This window comes from Alligator mississippiensis, chromosome 8 (assembly GCF_030867095.1).
Source record: "Alligator mississippiensis isolate rAllMis1 chromosome 8, rAllMis1, whole genome shotgun sequence".
Lineage (NCBI taxonomy): Eukaryota > Metazoa > Chordata > Crocodylia > Alligatoridae > Alligator > Alligator mississippiensis.
Genome location: NC_081831.1, coordinates 29,952,807 through 29,976,904, shown reverse-complemented (window position 1 = coordinate 29,976,904; position 24,098 = coordinate 29,952,807). Strand labels below are relative to the sequence as shown.

The 24,098-nt window shown below is 47.4% G+C and overlaps 1 protein-coding gene across 5 annotated transcripts in view; it reads left to right on the top strand.

Annotated features, from left to right (window-relative positions):
• GAS7 (growth arrest specific 7) overlaps positions 1–24,098 on the top strand; it is a 292,115-nt gene that overhangs the window by 151,957 nt on the left and 116,060 nt on the right. For all 5 annotated transcript variants that reach the window (XM_019498132.2, XM_014598581.3, XM_019498131.2 and 2 more), the window contains one exon: positions 13,955–14,040. In XM_019498132.2, the coding sequence (XP_019353677.1) occupies positions 13,955–14,040 (86 nt within the window). The remainder of the gene's footprint in view (positions 1–13,954; positions 14,041–24,098) is intronic.

Genomic DNA, 24,098 nt, shown 5'->3' with positions numbered 1-24,098 from the left:
CTCAGGGCCATGCTGGGCTGGCTCCTGCGGACCCAGTGCTACAGCCATGAACCATTCTCCTGACAGATAATGATTACATGGGCACAAATGACATGGCTCGGAGTAATCCTGGATGGGTCATGCATGACTACAGGGCTGTGAGGGCTTGGCTTAGGGGTCCGGAGGCTTGGGTAGTTTTTTCCTTGATCCTCCCAGTCATGGGTCATGGGCCCTGGAGAGATAAGTGCATTGATGAGGTGAACAGAAGAACAGGCAATGATGCCATCGCAAGGGGTTTGGCTTCTTTGACCACACTCTGCACTTCAGTGAGAGCAGTAGCGAACTGCTGGGAAGGGATGGCCTCCACCTCACCTGGAATGGGAAGAAGGTCTTCTTGGCCAGCATGGTTGACCTACTCAACAGGGCTTTAAGCTAAGATTGCTGGGGGATGAGTGGTCAGTCAACAGTTCTAGCCCAGGTCATGCCAATCACAGTAGCAACAGCTTGAGTAGCCTAAGGGAACCCACTCTGACAACAGCCCAAGGAAATGTCACGTCTCATCACAGAAGGAAGCCTAGGGCTTCCCGTGGCAGACTCAACTACCTGTACACAAATGCCAGGAGCTTGAGTAACAAGCAAGAGGAGCTGGCCTTTCTCCTGACTGATAATGATTATGACCTTGTAGGGATAACAGAGACCTGGTGGGACTCCTCCTATGACTGGTCAGTAGGTATAGAAGGCTATACCCTCTACAGGAGAGATCGTGTTGGGAAGAGGAATGAGGATGTAGCTCTCTATGTCAAGGAGCAGTACACTTCCCTTCAAACTGAGGTCATTAACCATGGAGGGCATCTTGAGACCCTCTGGGTTAAAATAGGAGGGAACATAGGGAAGGGGTTATACTTGTAGGATTCTGTTACAGACCTCCTAACCAAGAAGAAGAGCTGGATCTCAAATTCAATAGAGAACTGGCCAAGGCTGCATGTTCCCAATGTATGAACATCATGGGAGATGTCAACCTCCCTGACATCTTGTGGGAAGAGCACAATGCCAAGTCTGACCAGCAACGTAACTTCCTCACCTGCCTTGAAGACCTGTACCTGATGCAAGAGATCTACGGGCCAACTTGATCTGGTTCTGGCCAAAGGGGATGATCTGGTGAGTGATCTGAGAAAGAGGGCAAGCTTGGACCAGGATCGGATTACTTTCTCTGTCCAACACAGGGTGGGCAAATCCCTCAGCAAAACAGAAATCCTCAACTTTGGGAAGACTAACTTCCACAAACTCAGGAGACTGGTCAGTCAGGCACTAAGGGACCATGGCCCTCTAGGAAGAGGATTCCATGAGGAGTGGATGTTCCTAAAGAACTCAATCCTCAAAGCGGGGAAGTCCACCCCATCCCGCAGAAAATGCAGTCAGAAGGCAGGGAAACCCCCTTGGCTCAACAGAGAACTTCTGGATCTCCTGAAACAAAAAAGAGAAGCCTACAGAGATGGAAGAGATGGAAAACTGGAATCATCACCAAGGAGAACTACTCAGCACTAGCCCATACCTGTAGGGAGTGGTCCAGAAAAGCCAAGGCAGCAACTGAACTTAGGCTAGCCTCCAGAATCAAGGATAACAAAAAATCATTCTTCAGATATGTAGGAAGTCAGAGGAAGAACAAAAGTAACATTGGCCCCCTGCAAGATCAAATGAGGCAGCTGACGTCTGACACCCAAGAAAAGACCAATCTCCTAAATGATTACTTTGTGTCAGTTTTCCACCCACCCAAGGGGGTCACGCTGTCAGACAGGACGCAAAGTATCCAGGGTTCGGGAGAGGGACCCACAATTGACATAGATCAAGTGAAAGAACTGAGAGGTTGACATCCATAAGTCCATGGGCCTGGATGGATTACACCCAAGAGTCTTAAAAGAGCTGGTGGACATCATAGCATGCCCTATGGCCAAGATATTTGAAAGCTCATGGTGCTTGGGTGATGCACTGGAAGACTGGAAAAGAGCCAACATGGTCCCAGTCCTCAAGAAAGGGAGAAAGGAAGATCCAGGGAATTATTGACCTATCAGTCTGATGTCCATCCCTGGAAAGATCTTGGAGAAGATTGTCAAGGGACCTATCTGCAACAGGCTAATGGAAGGTAACCTACTGAATGCCAGCAAACATAGTTTTATTACTGGAAGGTCTTGCCTGACCAACTTCATCTCCTATGACCAGGTGATATATTGCCTGGACAAGGGAGAAAAGGTTGATGTTATTTATCTGGATTTCAAGAAGGCCTTGACCATCTCATGGTTCAATGGCTGGGGAACTGGCTCTGCAGTTGGATACAAAGGCTCTTTGGGATATTGTCAGAGTGGGTTCCTTTGGGCTACTCAAGCTGTTGCTACTATGAAATCTAACCATGTGGTGCTGGAGCAGTGGGCAGGGAGAGAGGAGGAACAGTGGAAAGCAGGGAAATGGCAGTGGCAGGTGGTGGGGGAGTGATAATGAGTGGGTGCATGGGTGGGAGTGCGGGGCCTGCACCGGTGTCCCAGGGCTAGCACTGGCAGGGCCCAGAGCAGGGCAGTGGGGGCTCTATGGAGCCAGGTTGGGCTGTGCCAGCAGGAAGAGTGGGGAGCCAGCCCAGCTCCATAGGGCCCCTGCCAGTCCGCATCCCTGCTGCCCTGCTCTGGGCCCTACCAGAGCTGGCCCCAGGACACCAGTGCAGGCCTTGTGCTCCCACCCTTACACCTGCTTCCTGCCACTCTCCCACCACCTGCTGCGGCCATTTCCCTGCTTTCCTGCTTGCCGCCATTTCTCCTTCCTCCCCTCCCATGCCTCTCAAACCCCCACACACATACCCTCCCCCACACCCCACATCCATACACACCCACAGCCCTCAACAAACCTATACCCATGCACCCATATCCCCCACAGCCCCCCACGTTATAAAAGAGTAAGGCTTAATTTTAAGCTATTGTACAATCACCTTTATGTACACTACACAAACACATGCAAGTCAGGACAAAAATATTTTTTGAAATCAAATTAACGAATGTTGTAGTAGATGTTTGATTTTTAGAATATAATATGGTATTTTGCTGGTTCCAAGATGGCAAATCCCCTTGCCGGAAGGAGTACTTCCAGGGAGCAAGGGGACGGACTTCTGGTGGCAAAGGTCAGTGGTTAGGGGGCGGGACTTCCAATCACAAGATGGCTACCAGGGCATTGAGTACCTGTGGAGGGGTGGGGCTACCCTTGTGGCCCTTGAAAGTTTGCCAAAACTCAGTAAGCGGCCCTCTGCCCAAAATAATTGCCCACCCATTCTCTACTTCCATCTGTAGGTAAGCTTGTAACAAATCAATTTAGCTAAATCCCTGTCCTGATACTAATGTGGCAAAGGTCTTCAATTTGATGTAGCAGATATTCAACAAGTATCAGCACATGGTTTAAAGTAACCTTAAGTCTCTACATACTTACAGCACCACATTCTCTCCCCTCCCATTGGCATTGAATCTGAGTGCCCAACTTACTCTAGGCTACTTTTGAAAGTGTACCCTCTTTTCTATATGGGCCAGTTCAGGGTCTACCTCTGCATGTATTCTGTAAGAAGCTGGCCAAGCTTTGAGAAACTTTACCGGTACCTGTTCCTCTTTTATAATTCTAGTTTTGATGTATGTTAAAGTTTCTATGCCATCCATGAACACTTCAGAAGCCTGGTCTAATATACCTTTAACTGTTGTTTAACTTTTTTTTTCAAGGACCTATGAAAGTGACTGTAGTATCTTTATAGCAGCCCATCCCAGAGGGATCTTTAAACCATTCACAGCCCCACAGAACAGGTCCTTGTTTTTCAAAGACAGATCTAAAAGCCACAGCTTATTGTAATATTCCATCTGGAATGGCATCACCCCATTTGGAACAATCTTTTCTCTCCTCTTTATGTTTTCAGCAGTATTTGTGTCTTCCTTAACTTTTAAAACACACACAGTTTTCATATTCTGAACATAAGACACTGCTTAACCTGTATCCACCTCCATTGGGTGTTTTTTTCCTAGCAAATGCATGATTCGTCACCCTTAGGGCCCTGCAGATATTACACTTAAGATGTGATTAACTGGTTAATGGTGTCCTAAATAGTAACCAGGCCACAAGTTAATGCAATTACTAGTACGATAAAACACAGAGTAAGCCACAAATTACTACACATTTTTTTTAACAAGTAACCTTGTGGCTGGTTCCCACCATGTCCTAAATTACACATGTGGCCAAGCAGCTGATTAGGGATCCCAGCCTTGCTCTTAACTCCCATGCATTCATAAGGCTGAGAGTGCAGATCAGGTGACTGTCTCTTCCAGCCTCAGGAGGGTATCAGAGTCAAGGGCTCCCATCTGCCTCTGAGGCTTGAGCTGCCATCAGCTGCTGCTCCCATCTGCAGAGGCATATTAGAACCCATTAATCTGCTCTCTGGAGTCTGGGAGTGGCAGCTGATTGTCACTTCCAGCATCAGGGATGCATCAGAGCTCTTAACTCTGATTATGCTCCCAAGGCTAGAAGCAGGAATCAGCTGACTGGCTTCCTATTTGCCAGTGCAGTTGGAGCCTGGGATCATGATCCAGGACTCCCTCTGCACTGGAAATATGGTGTGATGAGGATCTGATCCCCAGCCCCACAATCATGCTTCCTCCTATGCCCGTCTAGGGCATTATCAGAAGCACTCCAATTATCCTGGTGTAGCCAATCACTTCCCTTGCCATAACAGTTTCAGCATATTCTGGTATTCACAGTTGCAGCAGACTTCTTCTGACCAACCTGTGCATGCCACGCTCTTACCATCCCATCCCCATCTGCAATTGTATTCTTTCCATGTGTAGCAAGAATCAAGGTATCATGCCACTGGCATGGGTAAGAGTGCTACTATACTGACCAGCACAGAATATGTTGTAAATATAAAACTAGGAATTGGTTGCCATCAGCAGATTCAAGTATGGTAGTGTAAATTTTAAGATTCTTATAAGGACATTCAACTTGCATATTTGAATATCTTGCAATACCTTCATATAGACACTTAAACTTCCATTAGATGAGGCTGCTTTCAGTCCCTGATGAGCTGGGATGCATTTCAATTGGAGCTATAGTGGGGAAAGGTTGGGTAGACTGTCTCCAATTAGTGTTACCTTAAGAAAAAGTAAAACCTCAGATAAATCAAAATATAGGCATGCAATTCCCATGTACAGTGAATGTTAAGACTGTAAAATGAAAAGATGAGAAGATGCAAAATGCCAGATATACCACCATAATAATCCTTCACTATAATGTGGTTGCATTCTGAGATACCTAATCATACTAGGACATAAACAGTGTGTCTACACTTTTCAAGGCAGTGTTCTTTGGCTGTGCTGTTTTTGAAAATATTCTACTATTCACTTTTGCTGATGTTCCAAACTCATAATGATTTCCATAAAAACACTCCAGGAAACCCCTTTGGAGCTCAAACTCTGGTCTCACTGGCATACTTCTGGGCTTGGAATATGTGCACAACTGGACAGGAAGTGCTCAGGTCCAGTCAAGGTTGGGGAGGCTACTGCTATGGTGTAGGTAAGCCCACAGTTCTCTCATATGGGTAATAATCAAAGTCTGAACACAGAACTTTCACCCCACAACATAGACATGCCTACTTCAGCTGAAGGAAAACCTCAAAATGAAAACAGCCTCTTTGGATCTGTCTGGACTAAATTTTAGAGGGATTTATGACTCATTAATTGAGAATACTAGTTGGTGATTTTAGTCTGATGTCAGGCAAAACAGTAGATTTTCACCTTAAAAAACAGCTAAATCAGATACATACATATGTATGTAGCCTGTGCCCAAGCTTACTTAATCAGATGCTGTGAAAGGACATGCACAGAACAGTGTATAAAATGGAGAGAATGATTTGAAGGAAGAGGGGAGGGGGCAGTGCTGGGAGAGTCAAGCAACCAATCATCATCAGCAATCCCTCTCAGTCAAGGATGATTGTCTTCCATAGATTTCATAAACATTAGGGCTGGAAGGGGCCTCGCAAGACCATTGGGTCCAGCCGCCTGCCCAAGGGGCAGGAGTCAGCAGGGGTCAAATGATCCCAGCAAGATAAGCATCCATGTGTTTTTTTTAAAGTATCCAGAGTAGGTGCTTGCATCACCTCTGGGGGGAGTCTATTCCAGGCCCTGGGGACTCGGACAGTAAAGAAGTTTTTTCTTAGGTCTAGCCTAAAATGGTCTTGCAAGAATCTGTGACCGCTGAACCTTGTCTTCCCATGGGGTGCCCTGGTGAACAGATGTTCTCCCAGCTCCTAATGCATACCCCTTATGTACTTATAGGCTGACACTAAGTCACCCCTGAGCTTACGCTTCTCCAGGCTGAAGAGTTTCATGTGTCTCAGCCTCTCCTTATAAGGTTTGCTCCCTTGTCTTTTAATCATGTGCATGGCTCTCATCTGGACTCTCTCAAGCTTTCCCACACCCTTTCTGAATTGCAGAGCCCAGAACTGGACACAGTATTCCAGCTGTGGTCTCACCAAGACCGAGTAAAGTGGGAGGATGACTTCCTGGGTCTTGCCTGAGATGCATCGGAAGATGCAAGCCAAAGTTCTGTTTGCTTTGCTGGCTGCGGCATCGCACTGGTGGCTCATGTTAATCTTGTGGTCAATTGTGACTGCTTTATCTGTGGGTCCAAAAATGACTGACAAGGCCAGTCCAGGATTAACAGACTCTGTTGCAACTCGGGCATATGTTTCCATGTGGAGTGCATGGCTCTGGCTCTTTGATTCTGTCTGCGATATTCTGTTTCTGCCACTCCCATTTTTCCATATCCTGTTGTCATTGTAAGATTTCAAAGTACTGAGATCCTTGCAGCAGACTCTTCCCCCATTTGGGGCGGTCCTGAGTGACAATCTCCCATGAGTCAATGTTGATGATTCCTTTTTTCAAGCTGGCTTTGAGGATGTCCTTGAAGTGGTTTTTTTTTGCCCTCCCCTTGACACCATGACTGAACTGGGAAAATAAAGCTTGCTTCAAGAGTCTAGGGTTGGGCATCTGGATGATGTGGCTGGCCCACCAAAATTGATGTCAGATGAACATTTCCTCAATGCTTGTGGTGTTTGCTTGCAAGAAGCCCCTAATGTTGGTGCACCTGTGTTCCCCCTGTATTCAAAGGATCTTCCACAGGCAACATTGATGGTACTTCAGCAACTTGGGGCAACTCCTGTGTGTTGTCCGTATCTCAGCTCTGTACAGTAAGGTGGGGATGACAGCTACTTGACAAACCATGAGCTTGGTTTGGGATCTGATGTCCAGATCTTCATACACCCATTTCCTCAGGCATCTGAAGGTTGCACTTCCACTTTTAAGGTGATGTTGAATTTCTTTTTGATAGCAATAAACCTATAGGAAACAAAGATGTCACAAAAGCTAATCCAGGTAATGGGATAAGAATTAACAGTCCCTTTTTTTTAAACCACTGGTGCCCTCTCATCAGTACAAACCACATTAGCACTGGACTGAATAACACAGAATATAACATCAGAGATTCATTCATCTGCAACTCTACTATCTTATACACCAGTGGTTTTCAAAATTTTTGCATTTGGGGACCTCTAAAAAATTTTGAATGGAGGTGCAGACCCCTTTGAATTGTAAGTGCAAGTGTGAACATACTTTTGATTGATTATAGTCATCTTTTACTGAGACCAGTGCTTCCCAAACTTTTGCTCAGCATGACCCTATTTATGAACCCATTTCCCCAGCATGGCCCTTCCCAACCCACAGCCCCCACAACCCCAGGTGCCCCTCACTTCCCACCCACAGCATGCCAGTCCTCCAGGTGCCCCAGGGCCAGGGGCCAGGGCCCAGAGCCCGCTTCCTCTGCCCCCTCCCTGCTCTACAGTACCTGAGCCACAGCTGCCACCCATGGGAGTCAGCAGCTGCTGTGGCCAGAGCTGCCACCTGCTTGCAGTGCTCCCTCTGCTATCTACATTAGACAGACTGGGCAATCCCCATGTGCAAGAATGAATGAACACTAATCTGACATCAACCCCAGAAAGATGCAAAGGCCTGTGGCAGAACACTTTAACTTCCATGGGCTCTCCATCACTGACTTCAGGGTGGCTATTCTTAGGCAGCAAACTTTTTAAAAACAGATTTGAACAGGAACTTGCAGAACAAGGAATCATCCACAGACTGGATTTTGTTAAATTAATGGTTTTACATGGGAACTACAGATTTTCACTCTGTTAGCTGGATTAGATTTGTAATTCTTTTTGTTCCTGTGGGTTCACTGCTTGTTTGTTTACCTCTCCCAGCACTCCTAGATCACATCCCTCTTCCTCCCTGCCATTTGTATACAAATTGCTCTCTGTTTTATACACTGCTGTATGCATGTCCTTTCACAGCATCAGATGAAGTGAGCTTGGGCTCACAAAAGCTTATGCTATATATTGGATTTAGTTAGTCTCTAAGGTGCAAATCTACCCTGCCTTCTACATATTACTAGCCATTTCATAGATTCATAGATGTTAGGGTCAGAAGGGACCTCAACAGATCATTGAATCCAACCCCCTGCCTAGGCAGGAAAGAGTGCTGGGGTCAGATGACCCCAGCCAAATGCCTATCAAGCCTTCTCTTAAAGACCCCCAAGGTAGGGGAGAACACCACCTCCCTTGGGAGCCCATTCCAGATTCTGGCCACCCTTACTGTGAAGAAGTTTTTCCTGATATCTAGCCTAAATCTGCTCTCTGTCAGTTTGTGACCATTGTTCCTTATTACCCCAAGAGGCTCCCCGGTGAACAGAGCATATCCAATCCCTTGCTGCGTCCCCCTAATGAATTTGTAGGCAGCCACAAGATCACCTCTCAGCCTTCTCTTGCAGAGGCTGAAGAGGTCCAAGTCCCTCAGTCTCTCCTCATAGGGCTTGTCCTGTAAGCCCCTAACCATGTGAGTGGCCCTCCTCTGGACCCTCTCAAGTCTATCAATATCCTTCTTGAAGTACGGCGCCCAAAACTAGATGTAGTACTCCAACTGCAGTCTGACCAATGCCACATAGAAAGGAAGTACCACCTCCTTGGTTCAGTTTGTAATGCATCTCCTGATACATGATAAAGTGCAGTTAGCTTTGCTGATGATTTCAACACGCTGACGACTCATGTTCATCTTGGAGTCCACTATGACTCCAAGATCCCGTTCCACTACTGTGCTGATGAGAGGATCATTTCCCAGCCAGTAGGTGTGCTGGATATCTTTGCACCCTAGGTGCAGCACTCTACACTTGTCCTTGTTGTACCACATCCAATTGTGTACTGCCCACTTTTCTAACCTGTCCAGGTCTGCCTCCAATTGTTCCCTACCCTCCGGAGTGTGCACTTCACCCCATAATTTAGCATCATCCACAAAGTTGGACAGAGTACACTTCATGCCCACATCCAAGTCACTGATAAATGTATTGAAGAGTACTGGTCCAAGGACCGAACCCTGTGGGACCCCACTACCCACATCCGTTCAGGTCGATACCAACCTGTCTACTACCACTCTCTGGGTGCGACCACTAAGCCAATTTGCCACCCACTGGACCATGTAAACATCTAAGTTACAGCCTCTTAATTTATTTATGAGAATGGGATGAGATACTGTATCAAAGGCCTTACTAAAATCCAAGAAAACAACATCTACCTCTACTCCTGCATCTAACTGTTTTGTGACCCTGTCATAAAATGAAACCAGGTTGGTCAGACATGATCTGACTGCTATGAATCCATGCTGATTACCCTGCTGCATTATTTTTCCCACTGGACTCCCATGCATATGGTCCTTCATAATCTTTTCAAAGACCTTTCCAAGGATGGAGGTGAGACTGACTGGCCCGTACTTACTCAGATCCTCCTTCCCCCCTCCTTCTTGAAGATAAGGACCACATTGGCCCTGTCCCAGTCCTCTGGGACCTGACTTGAGCACCACGAGTGCTCAAACAGCCACGCCAGTGGTGCTGCTATGACACCAGCCAATTCCTTCAGTACCCTCGGATGCAACTCATCCGGGCCTGCTGACTTGAACACATCTATCCTGCAGTGCGTCATTGACTAGACTCCTAAGCACACTGACATTAGCCTTCCTAAACTCAAGTACTTCCACCCTACTAGTTATCTTACCCACCCTACACCATATGGGAAATTCGATTGATTGGTGGTCACTATCCCCAAGGTGGCCATGAACCTGTAGCTCCCCTACCAGGTCATCCCCCGTAGCCAACACCAAGTCCAGTAATCCCCCTAGTCAGCATTCCCCCTAGTGGGACCGTATACCTCCTGCGTTAGGTGAGGGTCCTGCATGCAAGTTAAGAACCTATGTGAATGGTTAGATTTGGCTGACTGCTCCTCCCAGCAGATGTCAGGGTAGTTTAGGTCCCCCATGACAACCACATCCCAAGACTGTATGGCTTCTGAGAGCTGCCTCAAGAATTCCAAGTCTAGCTCTTCCTCTTGGTGTGGTTGTCTGTAGCAGACCCCCAACGCCAAGAACCTTTCCCCTCGACCTCCGTGTATCCTAACCCACAATGCCTCAACTTTCTCCTCCTCTGATTCCATTTGGATTAGGGTAGATGTATAATGCTTCTTTACATACAGCAACACCCCACCCCTTTCCTCCCTACTCTGTTCCTTCTGTACAACCTGTAGCCCTCAATGTGTACCACCCAGTCATGGGTAGGGTCCCACCAGGTTTCCATTAGCCCCACTAAATTGAAGTTATTGTCTGCAAGCCGAAGTGCGAGTTCTTCCTGCTTGTTCTGTATGCTCCTAGCATTAGTATAGAGGCACTTGAGCCCCCCAAATGCTGCCTTTGGTGCCCCCCCATTCTGATGCCCAATGGGCCCCTTAGTACTTACCTGGGGTGTGTACTGCTGCATGTCTCATAAATTGTAGGTCCTAGATTCTCTCCATCTCCTGCCTCCCCGTCCCCTATTGAACTTAGTTTAAGGCCTGACATAGGAGGTCAGCCAACCTTTAAGAAAAGAGACTCTTACCTCTTGCGGAGAGATTTGCTGGACAACAAAAGAATATGGTACATGGGATTCCTGAGTTGTCTCAGGCTCTGAGAACATAGTGTAATTTGGCAGGGTTTTTTTGCAAGAATGTGTAGGCAAATGTAGGGACTCTCCTCTGCCATATTAGATGCTTGAGTTCTTTTTCGAGCTTTGCCAGAAGGGATGATAAATGAGAATGACATTAGTCTCAAAGAAAGACAAACATGAAGTCTTGGAGTGGTGAGCATTGTGGATTGTCTAAAAATACTAGCAGCGGTGAGAGAGGTAAGATTTGAATTCATGTACATCATGGCTATCCAGCTTCCCTGTGGCCAGAGCCACACCTCACACCAGCCATATCTTGCAGGTGGGGGTGCTTGGGATTCGCCCTGCCCCCTCAACCACATGAGCTGTACAGGCATATGCAGCCTCCTTCTCCCTTGGCAACACTGCCCCCTGCCCGACCCTCTGCACAGACAGTACCAGTGATGCAAAACTGCCTCCTCGCCACAGATCTTCCCCTGCTGAGTCGGTGGCCGAGAGGTGGCTGCAGGGCCTACAACACACTCCAGTGAAGTTTGCTTGCTTCTTGGCCAGAGATTATTTTATGAATCTTTCACATTGCTGAACCTGGATTAGGGAAGAATCAGGATTTTGGCTGCTTCATGAGTCATGAAGGGGAAATGGTCCTTGACTTTAAGGGCTGCCCCAAAGGACCAGTAGATTAGTCTACTGCACAGTAAAACCTCTCACATAGACACACCCACTTCTGGGTTACATGGAGGCTTATATCAGTGACCCAAGAGAATGATGGGGAAACCCTCTGAAAAGGAGGATCCTGGATGTGTGGAGCCCTCCAAATCAAGTCTTTTAAATTCATTATTTACTGCCAGGATTGCCTTTTTGCTTCACATATAGTATTGGCTTTTAAAAGGTATGGTTTTGCCAACCATTCACATTCACAAATGATGAGTCAGGCCTCATAAATATCCAAAGATTTCTCAAAATACTCAATGTTGGATTATTGTAGTGGCATGTGTTGAACTCTAAGAAAAAGGAATGTGTAGGGTTACAAACGTCAAAGCAGGTGTAGAGGGAGGGAATGGTGCCTGAAGAAATGCCAGAGAGAGGAAAGGAGGGTCAGGATAGCCACAAATAATCAACAAGAAAAGGTGAAGGAACTGGAGGGAAATGATAGGAGGCGGGTGTCACGCAATAGATTAAGTAAGAGACCTGAGGGGTGAAGAAGGTGGGAATGATCTTATTAGATCTGCTTTGAGTTTTGGGGTTTTCCATCTGAACCCTAGTAATGCAGCATCTCTCAGCTAATTTCAGTCTGCCCCTTTGCAGTGAGGAGAAAACTGGACCTATAGGCTGGGCTCCAACATGGTCTAGTATTGGGTTCTGTGTTGGAGTTTCTCTCTCAGTCACAAGCATATTTACTTTACTGCAAGGGTGAGCAAAGTACAGCAAAGGGGCCATATCCAGCCTGCCAGGTGATTCCCCCCCCCCCATCTGGCCAGCAGGTTGGTGCCCACTAATTAATTGTATCTGGCTCGCAGTTGCCCCTGCTGTGCTCTGCATGGAGCAGAGCCCCACCCGCTTCTGCTGGGGCAGTGTAATGTGCTCCCAACCTTCCTGTGGGAGGGCCCTGGCCCCAGCCCCAGCCCCAGCCCCAGCCCCAGCTAAGGCACACAGCTTCCAGGTTAGGTTGCTGCAGCCACCCAGGAAATTGCTCAGCTCCTCTGTCCTTCAGCAACTTCTCCTCCTCTCCCTGCTGCAACCCTACCTGCTGCCTGGTGTGAAGCAGTAGCAGAGCTGGGAGGAAAGCTGAACCTGGGTGGGAGCACAGGACCAGTGCCAGGGCTGGCAGAGCCTGGGCCAGTGGCAGTGTGGGACTCCCCTTGGCTCATGTGAAGCTCCAAGGACTTGGCCACAAATGCATACCACTGTGGGGGAGACCAGCACAATGGACCCCATAGCCTGGCCCCACTTCCTTCTGCCATGTGCAGATCCCAGACTTGGCCAGAAGTAGCGGGGAGCCCCATTTGATGGAGCCCAGCTAGCTCAGCCCCGCTCCCTGCTGCCCTGGCTAAGTCCTGGGAGCTGCATGTGCAGTACGGAGTGGGGCCAGGCTGCCAGCTCCACCATGTGGGGCTCTCCCTGGCGGCACAAGGCTCCAGCCAAGTCCTGGGAGCTGCACATAAGCTTCAGAGAGCCTCGTGCCTGGCCCTGCTCCCTGCCGCCATATGCGGTTCCCAGGATTCAGCCAGAGTAGTGCACCACTTGAGGGCTCTGCCTGCCGCAGGCCATGAGTGCCCTGAAGACCTGTTGCTGCCAGCAGCAGGGGCTGTTTGCCATGGGGGGCAGCATGTGGGGGGGGCACCCCCCACCCCCCCCATCCCCTACACACCCTAACCATACCCCCCTCACACAATATACAAGAGTAAGACTTTATTTTGATCTGTTACACAATCACCTCTATATACACTGTGAAAACACATAAATCAGGACAGCATTTTTTTCAAATAAAAATAAAATATGTTATAATATATAGATGTTTGATTTTTAGTACACAATTTGTTTTTTTTCTGGTTCAAAGATGACAAGCTCCCCTCCCAAAAGGAGTACTTCCAGGAGCAAGGGGAGGGGCTTTTCATGGTCATGGGTTAGGGGCAGGACTTCGAATCCCAAAATTGCAACCAAAGGGTGGGGCTGTCCTTACGGGCCCTTGCCAGCTCGCTAAAACTCATTAAGTGGCCCTCCAGCCAAAATAATTGCCCACCCCTGCTTTATTTACCTTTGAGAACTGGCCTTTTTTTAAAGAGGCCTTTTTTATTACACCTATATGTTCAATAAGGTGACTAAGAACTGTTTAAAGTCTTTATTTATGTGTCTGTTACCTAGAACAGCCCTGCTAATCCCCTGCATTTGTCTCACACAGTGAATGGATATCACACCCCCCTGACCCCAGCACATCAACTGGAGCCTGGTCATATGAGCCTCAGAAAAATCGGCAGAGACCCCCAGGTAGGTTTTATGGAACACTCCAAGCAGAAAAGCATAAGAATAGAGTAACATCCCTTAAATTTGAGTATCATCTACTAGGTGTTTTGTTTAAGAAGCCACCAGAGTCCTAGTTGGAGCCACTGTGTGTCTGTAGCTGGGCACAGAGTGTTTGTTTCTAGTTAGCAAGTACAAGGTTATTTGAAATCCCATTGTGTCTATGGAGTGTCTTCCTCTTGCTTAGTTGTGAAAAACAGCAACAGTTAAAACAATAGGCTTTTTAATCTCTGAACAAAATTAAAACAATATGGCTGATGAGAATGTACATCTCATGTGGACTGTGGTTAAAAAAAAATACAAAATGGAAATGGAATGAAATGGCTTTTGCTCCTCCTCCTAATACAGCCCTCTCCTAATAATACCATATTTTGAATCGCATAATTATGAAGATGACGTTTAAAAATAATTTTTTAATTAGTTTTGTTATTGCTATAACATTAACACCTAAAACCTTTTAGCCTCAGCAAATGTGAACCCCAATCCTGGAAGGGTGCACATACTTAATTTTAAATCTAGACTACTAATACAATTTCTTTTAAAATTTGAGTCCAACAGAAATCCGTGAAGGACATTTTTTTTTTAAATAAAGGCTGAAGAAAGCAAAGAAACACCCTTAACTCTAACCTTCCATTATCTACTTACTTACCTATTTTTTAACCATTAACTCATCTTTACTTGGAACAGTTTATGTAATAAACTATCACCAATTCCTCATCAAGAGCTTTCTGAAAATCCAGAATGTACAAAATCATTGGTTTCTACATCTATACCAATATTTACTTTGTTATAAATAAAGTAATAAAATGTCTGAAACAACCCTTATAAGCCCTGAGAAGTTACATGTAAAATAGCTTCCTTTCCATATGTAGTTTTAAGTTGTCCATAGATGTCTGCAGATAATCATATTGCAAAAATATTGAGGTAAAATATATTTTTATTGGAATTCTGCTAATCCCTACAACAATATTATCTTTTTGGTAAAAGCACTCTATACTTTTTAAAAATGCAAACAACAGCGTATCTGGAAACAAATTTTTAAATGGTGGTACCAGTCAAATAATCAAGAAGTAATTAGTGATGATTTCTACTGTTCATTCAGTCTAAACACTGCCTCCTTATAAAGATAAGAATCGTCTGGAAAATCAGACCAAATTGGACCAAACTCAGGGCATGCAATACCCTTTTTCTGGCAGTGATCTGGACCAGCTGCTTCAGAGGAAGGGGTGAAACCCTAGAAAAGGAGGCTGAAGAATAACCTGTCCTCTTGAGACATTTCTTCTAATTCTCATTACATTAGCCTAAACTTGTCTAAAGTATTGAAGCAGGAAGTGTTAACTCTGAAACTTGTTTCTACCACTTAAGTCTTACTTACATAATTTGGCATCCTTGCTGGTTTATTTGGTGCAGTGATACTCTACCTTTTTAAACTTAAGGCATTCCTTAGAAAATGTCAGCTTTTAGTTGTCACTCATTTTTGAGTGCAGAAAAAACTAGAGAAATTCTTCCGTTTCAAAGAATTCAGGAAGGCCCCAACAAGTCAGAATGTTTTTAATGCTGTGGATTCCTATTTGAAGTCTCTAGGGTTATCCCATGGCTCGTATTTGCCCACCTATTAGTGCTAACATTGCATAGCACCCTTAAAGGGATCCCATGGCAACCTTGTTGAGAATCAATAATCTAGTGGAAATATGTTGTTGATATGTGCTGACACGATGTTGTAGCTGTTATGGTCCAGGAAATATGCAAGAAGTGAAGATGTGTGTGTGTGGGTGTCGCTTTCTTTCTTTCTTTCTTGTTATTGGATCAAGTGTGCAGTTGGAAGAGCGTAACAGGATCCTGACTGTAACTCCCTGGCTCAGTGCTCTGAGCCACAGCCCAGGCTGAACATGCCATCCCCTGAAGTCCACAGCTGCATGTACTTCTGGTTTTCACAACTCTCTCCCTCCCTGTGCTGGGTGTCTGGGCTTGTGTCACTGTGCTAAATCCTTGGACCACAGCTCAGAATGTGGGGTGCTTCACTAGTACCCTTCCCCACCCTGGCAACTCTTCATGGCCACCTCCTCCCCTATCAAGCTACCCCAAACCTTGTAGATAACACAAACTGAAAAAAGAAACAAAAAATAACTTATCTGTCTATATACAGCTCTGTGCAAAACTCTTACACTCATGATCTGGGCCAAACTGAGCCTCTAGTCTCAGGCTTAGACTTATGGTCCTTGTCGGGCGCTGCCTCCCCTCCCAGTCATTGACCTGACTCTGGAAAATGGCCCAGAGGCTTCCAATTAATCTACATCGGCAGTAAGGGCTCTCCCCATCTCCTCATTTGCTGCTTGGAGCCCTGCAACTTCTTGTTGTCCAAGCTGCATTTCCTAACCTGCCCTCTGCAACACTGCACTTTGTCCCTCAACTAATGGGTTAGGGAGTTAGCAAAACTATTCAAGAGAGTGATTATCACCTGTAACGCAGAGATTAGTAAGTATCAGGTAGATTACAGTGTGCCACGTGGAGTCACTATCCGTGTTAAGTCCCTGATCCATTAGGTAGGGGAAAAAAAGAATTACACTTGTCAGCTCTCATCATTTTCACTTTTTAATTTTTTGAACGTTCCCTTGTTTTATGATACTTGAAAGGGTGAACAAAAACTCTCTTGATCTACCCTTTTCAGATCTTTCTTTCATTATAAACCTTTCCTTCATCATCTCCCTAAGGTCCCAACATTTTCATTCTCTTCTCACAAGTTTTCCACACCCAGTAATCATGCTTTCCAGACTGTATTTCTTCTCTTTTGTTGAAATAGTGACTGAAATGGCAAGCAGAAATTAAAACAAGTTGTTTAAAGTCCCTGTTGGCTCTTTCAGCTAACAGCCTCTGCTCCCTTATACCCTGCAACCCTGCTAGAGTTCAAACAGACCTGGGACTGTTTGAGCCAGGGCCAACAGTCATCTGATTATTAGGGATCCGGGTTTTCCATTTTCTACAGAGAAAAACATGAATTTCCCCCTTTACCTGAGAAAAACGTGGATTTCTTGTTTTAACAGAGAAACCCATGGATTTTGCAGTTTTGCAGAGCTCTGTGCAGGGGGGCAGAGTTCCAGCCTGCAAGGGGCTGGGGGGAGTGGGAGGAGGCAGGACAAGCAGGGGGCACCATATGCATATATATCAGGGTGGGCAGGTGTGACCCAGTGCTGCAGGGAACAGCGGGGCTGCTTAGGGACCTCCTTGCTTCTGTGAGCTTTGCACTACCCTGGCAACGTGTCCCCTGCCTGCGTGGCAGCAGTGAGGGGCACAACCCCATGCTGCCACCCCCACTGCTGCCACATGTGCAGGGAGCACGTTGCCAGGGCAGTATGGAACTCATAGTTGCAAGGAGCTTCCCCATGCGGTCCTGCTGTGTCCTGCAGCACTGGCTTGCACCTGCCAGGCTGCTGAGCTCCCAGGGGAGGGCAGCAGGGCAGGAGCCAGAGCCCACAGCAGGCAGCCCACCCCTGCACTTGCCCCACGCACAGATATGCGGGCCACGGGTTTCCCCTGCCACCCTGGGAGTGTGCACAGTGGTGGGGAGCCAGCCCCACCCCACCGGAGTCCACAGCAGGCAGACATCAGGGGGGCCCGTTTGGGTTTCGTTCTGCTGCACCAGCCCTCGCCTCCTGCCAGGAGCAGGGGGCTGTGGACCTGGGTCCCTGGCCCTGTAGCCCTACCAGCTGGGGGCCTCCACCAGCACAGCTGGGGAGGTGGGTGTTCCTTGGGGGGAGGGGCACAAGCAGGGCCAGGGGGCTGTGGGGTGGGGAGGGGAGCAAGAGGCACCAGCAGGGCCATGGGGGCATGATGGGCCTTTCATTTTAATTATGGATTTTGGAGGTTTTAATGGGAGAATTTGTGCTTTTATCAGGGAAAACTAGGATCCCTGTTGATTATTCATGCAGACAGTCCTTGCTGAACTGGATCCAGGGCTGCTTGGGGTTTGGACTGACAATCAGTTGATTATCAGTACCATGTGTGGGGCTGTGTGCACCCTGCTTTCAGCATGCCAGTGCAGGGGGAGCCCAGAATCATGATCCTGGGCTCCCCCTGCTTTGCCAAATAGAAAGGATATGACGTGCATCTGGTCCCCAAACTGCACAGGAGGTGCAGTTGCTGGGACTGGGGATCAGATCCCATTCCACTATTAAATAACATGTGCCAAGGGGTTTGGTTGAATGATTTGGCTTGTAGAGGTATTTTGTCCGGCCCACAGTAGGTCCTTCGGTTCCGCCTGGCCCAGGCACCATCTGGCCCGTGACAGATCGTGCTGCCCTCTAGCAGCTGTGAGCCTGGACTCCATTTCCCAGCAGTCCCAGAAGTGGTGGCTCCTTCCAACTGCTGCAGCCACTGGTCCTAGCCCCATGGAGACTGGCTGGGACCATGCAGGTAGGGGCCAAGACCCAGGCTGAGCACACAACTCTGGCCCTGGCCCACTCCACACAGGGAGTCAGAGTCCCTACAGCACTCGCTCTGGAACCCTCACCCTGGCAACAATGAGCAGCTGCCGGGCAGAAGCTGCTGCTATGCGCAGGGAAAAAGTGAGACCTGGCAAGCAGGTGCAGCTGTCTCCCTCTTGCTGCTGCCAGGCCCTTCTTGCTGCTGCTGCCCAGCCTGTGCTGGGGCTGCCCTGTAAGCTCTTACCCACTGCTGCCACCAGAGCTGCCTCCAGAATGCCCTGGGCCCCCATGGCCAGTGGGGTGGTGGCAGTGGGGGAGTCATGCAGGACAGCCCTGATGCAGGCTCCCGACAGTGGCAGCAGCAAGGTGGCCGTACCCACCACCAGGTCCTGCTTTTTAGCAGCACCCAGCAGCAGTTCCTGTCTGGCCAGTGATGTCAAAGCCAGGCAGCAGCTCCATCCAGCCCATCCTTGTGGTAGAAAAGCAGCCCAGAGGCAGTGCTGGTGGTGATGGGGGCCCCAGCTGAAGCTGCAGCCTGCCCACACCTACATTTCACATAGGGAGGTTTGGTGACCTTTTGCACTGGGAGAGGAGAGAGGTGCTGACCTGGCTTGTGACAGCTCCCCAAAACTCCCTGTGTGGCCAGCGGGCCCAAATAATTGCTCACCCTGGTCTAACACGCTCAGGGCCAAATCCTGTTTTACTTTTAGGGGCTTCATTTGCACTTGCATGGCTTTTAGATTCTGCTTATACCTGAGGTGAAACAGCATCAGCAGGAACTCCTATCTTTTTAGCTGAGTAGCCTAGTGGTTAGGGCACTGACTGGGAGTGAAAGAGTTGGGTCCTGGCTCCCCTCCCTGTCCCCTTACTCAGAGGGAGTTTGAACCTCCATCTCTCAGCCCTCAGCAAAGTGCTTTAATAAACTTTGAGCTCTTGGTAGCAGCCATGTCAGATATGTTTGAGAAAGGAAGGCGGCACTGTCCCTTACATTTAATTGTCATTGGAAAAAAGGGATGGAGAGCAGTGCAGCAGGTAATTTTCTACCTTTTTGGGTGCAAAGTCTCAGGCTAGAATGCAGGCCCCCTCCCTTCCAGACCAATAGCCATCCAAATGAACTACACATCCTCTACCTGGCATCCTCTTGGACTCCCCCATGTTTTGCTAGTCTTGGTTTTGGGCCATTTACATGTTCAGCCCTGAAACACTAGAATGTTGAGTGAACATATGGACTTCCGTGCATATGTGTGATTCTATTTACCCCCAATTGAGTCCCTGAAAAAGTGCTAATACAAAAGATGGGTGAGTCTTCTTCCTTGATGGTTATTTGTGGGTCAGTCCTAAGGATCAATTGACGGTGTGTTACAGAAATAGATGGATCAGTAGATTTTCATCCACTTGAACAGGGTGGAACAGAATCATTTAGAGGCCTAAAACCACTTAGACACCCAATAGGTGGAAGAGAATCTGGTACCTGTTCCCTACCATTTACTTAAACCTTGGTCAAACAAAACCAACTCAGGTCTTCTCACAGGTTCCCCCTTCATGGCTATTCAGTACAATTGTTGAGTCCTCTTTTTTTTCCATGATCCCACACACACAGTCCTACCAAATTAAGGCCCTGCCTCCACTGAGACTTTAAAGCCAGTCAATAACATTTTGAATAGTTTGTAGTGGGTTCAGTGCTGGGCCTGCTAGTGTCTGCCCAGACTCTGCCTTGCTTGCCCCCTCTGGCCTCTCAGGGCCCCACTGTTTAGTCTTTCCTGCCATGACTTGATGATATACTGGGGCTGGGAGGCTGCCCCTAGATGACAGGGAGTTTTGGGTGTTAGGCTGAGGCCCCTGCAGGTCCAGTGTTTCAGGACTCTTGGCCCCCAGTCTCACTTTTTGCAGGCTCTTGGATCCTCAGCCCCAGTCTTTGCTGTCCAACATCACAGTCCTTCTTCAACAGTGGGTGAACCTGGGTTGCCTTTGGCATCCTTCTCAGTGACTTCCTTCACTCTTACAGCCACAACCCAGTCCTCTGCCATTTAAACTCAAACTAAAAGATATGAGCTTCAGCTCTCAAACAAAAGGTTCCCCACCCTGGGTTAACATCACACTGTGGCAAAACTAATATGCAAGGCCCCAAAATATCTATATTTGGGTGCCTGGTGGTGCAGGGGCTTCCTGCATCTTCCCTGCAGCCTGGAGTCCTTCTTTCTTGTCTGGTCAGGCTCTGCTTCTCTCTGGAGCTCTGCTTCTGCAAGTCCAGACTGCCTGCCTTGTATCTGGTCCTAGGCTTATGTCTTACCTGACCCACTACTTCCACTCCCCTGCCACTCTTAGTTCATCCAGGAGGCTGGAGCCAACCAGCTGATCCTTGATTTTTCCGTCCCTTCAGTAATGGGGTAGGGGCCCCATTACATCCACGTACATGCACCCACCTGTGAGAATGTCTCATGCCTTGTGCTTTGGTTAGAGATTTTTTATGAGTGTTCCTAGAATATGCATTAGCCCTGCATCTTCCCCAGGCCCTGGGATAAGAGGCAGTGCTACTTCCTTTTCTCAGTTCCTTTCAACCACTCCTTCAGAGTTTCTGGCAGCCCTAAAGCCTCCAAAACAATCCAAAATTCAAACTCTGTCTCTCTCTCCCCTCTTCCCTTCCCGCCAATCCAACAGCTGTCTCTCAGGAACACATTGTGTGAACTAGGAATAGTACTAAGATTAACTTTATTGTTTTTCCCTTTTTTAGGGTAGCCTACATGTTTCAGCTTGGTGCTGGCTGGTGCCTGCTCCCTTTTTACCCCTATAAATTCAACGAGGCCATATGACGATACCAGCTTAGCTCATCCAAAGATGCATTCTCTCCACTTACTTGCATTGAACCATTCTGCTTGTGGAATAGCAGGGGTGGCACTTTCTTCCTTTCAGATGGCTGGAATCCCAGAGTTCAAGCAGGTCTGCGTAAAGCCACGCCCCTCCCATGATGGCCTAATTCTGGCTTCAGATGGCCATGCAAAGGGAGATCAGTTATCCCTTGTGTGCCTGAATGGCCTTTTTGGTACTAATGCCAGTTAGTAATTCTTTTGCCCCTGTGATGTTGATATGAAAGTATGCATAAACACATGCTTAAGTCTCAGAAAAGACAAGGAAGAGAATCCTCTCATATTTTAATCCCAGGAACCAAAATGGCAAGGGCACCTGGGCAGGAGACTTGGATTCTAGGTACCCCACAGCTGCAAGGGTTTAAACCTCTCTCAGTTCCCAGCAGAGTGTTGCAGGGCTGGACTGGCTGCATGTGCCACACATAGAATAGGGGGTAGACATGCTGCATGCAGCACCCCATCAAACCAGCTGTTTGCAGGCTCTGGCATGGCCCAATCCAGACTGGCCCTGGAGCCAGTGCAAAGGGCTGGTCAGGCAGGGTGCCATATGCCTCAGTCTGATGTCCTGTGCTGTGCATAGATGCATCATGCCAGCTCCAGCCCGTGTGCCATGCACAGCATGTGGTGGTGGGGCCCGTGGTCAGTCCAGAGACTTATGGGCTGCATCATAGGGCTCCACAGGCCAGACATAGGCTGCATGTTTGGCACATTTGCTCTAGCTTGTTCTCTCCTTCTCTTCCATATTTATCCCTTCCTTCGCTGCCAAGGAGGTCAGCATTTTAAAAGGAGTGCTGGAGAAGGGGGTACAGAAACCCCATTCTGTGATCTGGTGGTTAGCACTGTATGGCCTGCCCCATATGCTAAATATGCACCATACACACCCATCCACACTGCACGGCTAATAGAAATGAAAACTGTGCATTGGTGCTAGATGGGCCACTCAGATGGAAAACTGCCATTTTGTTAAGATGTGTAAAGGCAACATCTTCATCATCCTAGCATAATTGTTCCTCACAAAGAATGAAATATGGATTCTTCCCTGTTCTCATCAGAACCTTCTTCAACTTCAGATCTAGGTCCCATATCTTTGCTCCTGGTAGATAGCACACCCTTCTGTTTTCTGTGTTGTCTCTCGTGACTGGGCCTGCCTTCTCTCCGTAGGAATGATTCTCTAACAACAGATCTAATCTCTTCTGGGTATTTTCAGTTTCTGACCTTTCTTCTGTTGTTGCTACTGTTGTATCCCAATTCTGTATTTTGTTTAACTTTCTCGCAATTGCTTTTAGCCTGTTAAAACTTTTGCATCTATGGGAAGTTAATGGGCCTGACAAACTCAGTTACTCTGGACAGAAGGAAGGATCTGATGTTCTTACTCTTAAGAGGGACAACTGGTGGCAAAGATAGCCCTGTAGGTTGCCCTGGACATAATAGATGCTGCAGCCAGGTTTGTGGCATCAGCAGTGACTAGGCACCCATCATCATAGTTGCAGGAATTAGGCTTCCTCAAGAAGATCCAGGCTACAGTGGAAACTTCCTGTTTGAGGACATAGAGCTCATCTTCCATAGGACTGATTTCTCTCCCAAACTGAAAGATTCAAGGGCCTCTCTCCAATCCTTGGGAGTATTCTTGCTCATAGGTGTGAAGGTACATATACCAGCTTTTCATGGACCAAAGGAGAGGCCTGCTAATGCATAGAAGAGGGGAGATCCTCCATGTGGACTGCCAGTCTGTCTCTTTCATAGCTTGAATACTGGATGGCTCTTGCAGACAGAGTAAGAATGTTCTGTTCAAATCAGAGATTCTTACCCATAGCAGAAAGGACTCCACAAGCTTAAGTACTTGGCATAATGGACTAGGTTTTTGGCAAAGAATATCAACCTGACCAGGTCTACTGTATCATTATCTGCTGCATTTAAAGTATAACAGCCTTTCCATTACCCAGGCTAAGATACAGCTGGCAGCACTCTCAGCTTTCTACCAGCCAGTCAAAAAGTAGCTCACATGCTCTCATTTAACAGCCCTCATATTACTCAAGGGCCTGTTTAAGGTCTTTCCTCAGATAAATGTTCTGATCCCATTGTAAGGAGCTGTTTTCTAAACCTCTCTGTGAAAACAGCTTTCTTGGTAGCAATTGTATTGGCAAGACAAGTCAGTGAGATCTGAGTACTCATGGCAGATCCTTTCTACACTATCTTCTACCCAGATAAAGTAACTCTTCATTTGGGGCAGCGGATTAACTTGCTGGTATTCTTCCTTATAGGAAGAACTCGGAGTAGATTTGCACTTCAGGCCCCCTCTATATATTACAAGTATTGTACAATTAGCAGGTTAATTGCACTTTAATTGAAGCCAGCTACACATGCTGAGTGTTAGGCCATAAAAAGGTCCAGACAGCTATAAAGTTAGTACATAATTTCAAGGTCTAACTTTATAGCTGGTTGGTATCCAGCTTTAATTTGCGCATATAGCAGGGTCATCCCTTCAACTGAGAGCCCTGTTAGTTGACTGGGCTCCCAGCCACAGGGCTGCTGTAACAAAGGGTCAGCCCCAGGGGTGGCAATGATTCCCCCATCTTGCCCTATTAATCGGGCATCCCCTCTTTCTATTCACTTCCTACACTTTGATGTAAATATGTACTTGTAAAAGGGAAGCTGCCCCAAGGATCCCCAAGCAAGATCCCATCTGCTCACAGGCTATGGTCCAATTGTTTACCACCGTAAGGGCAATTTCATGGCCTCT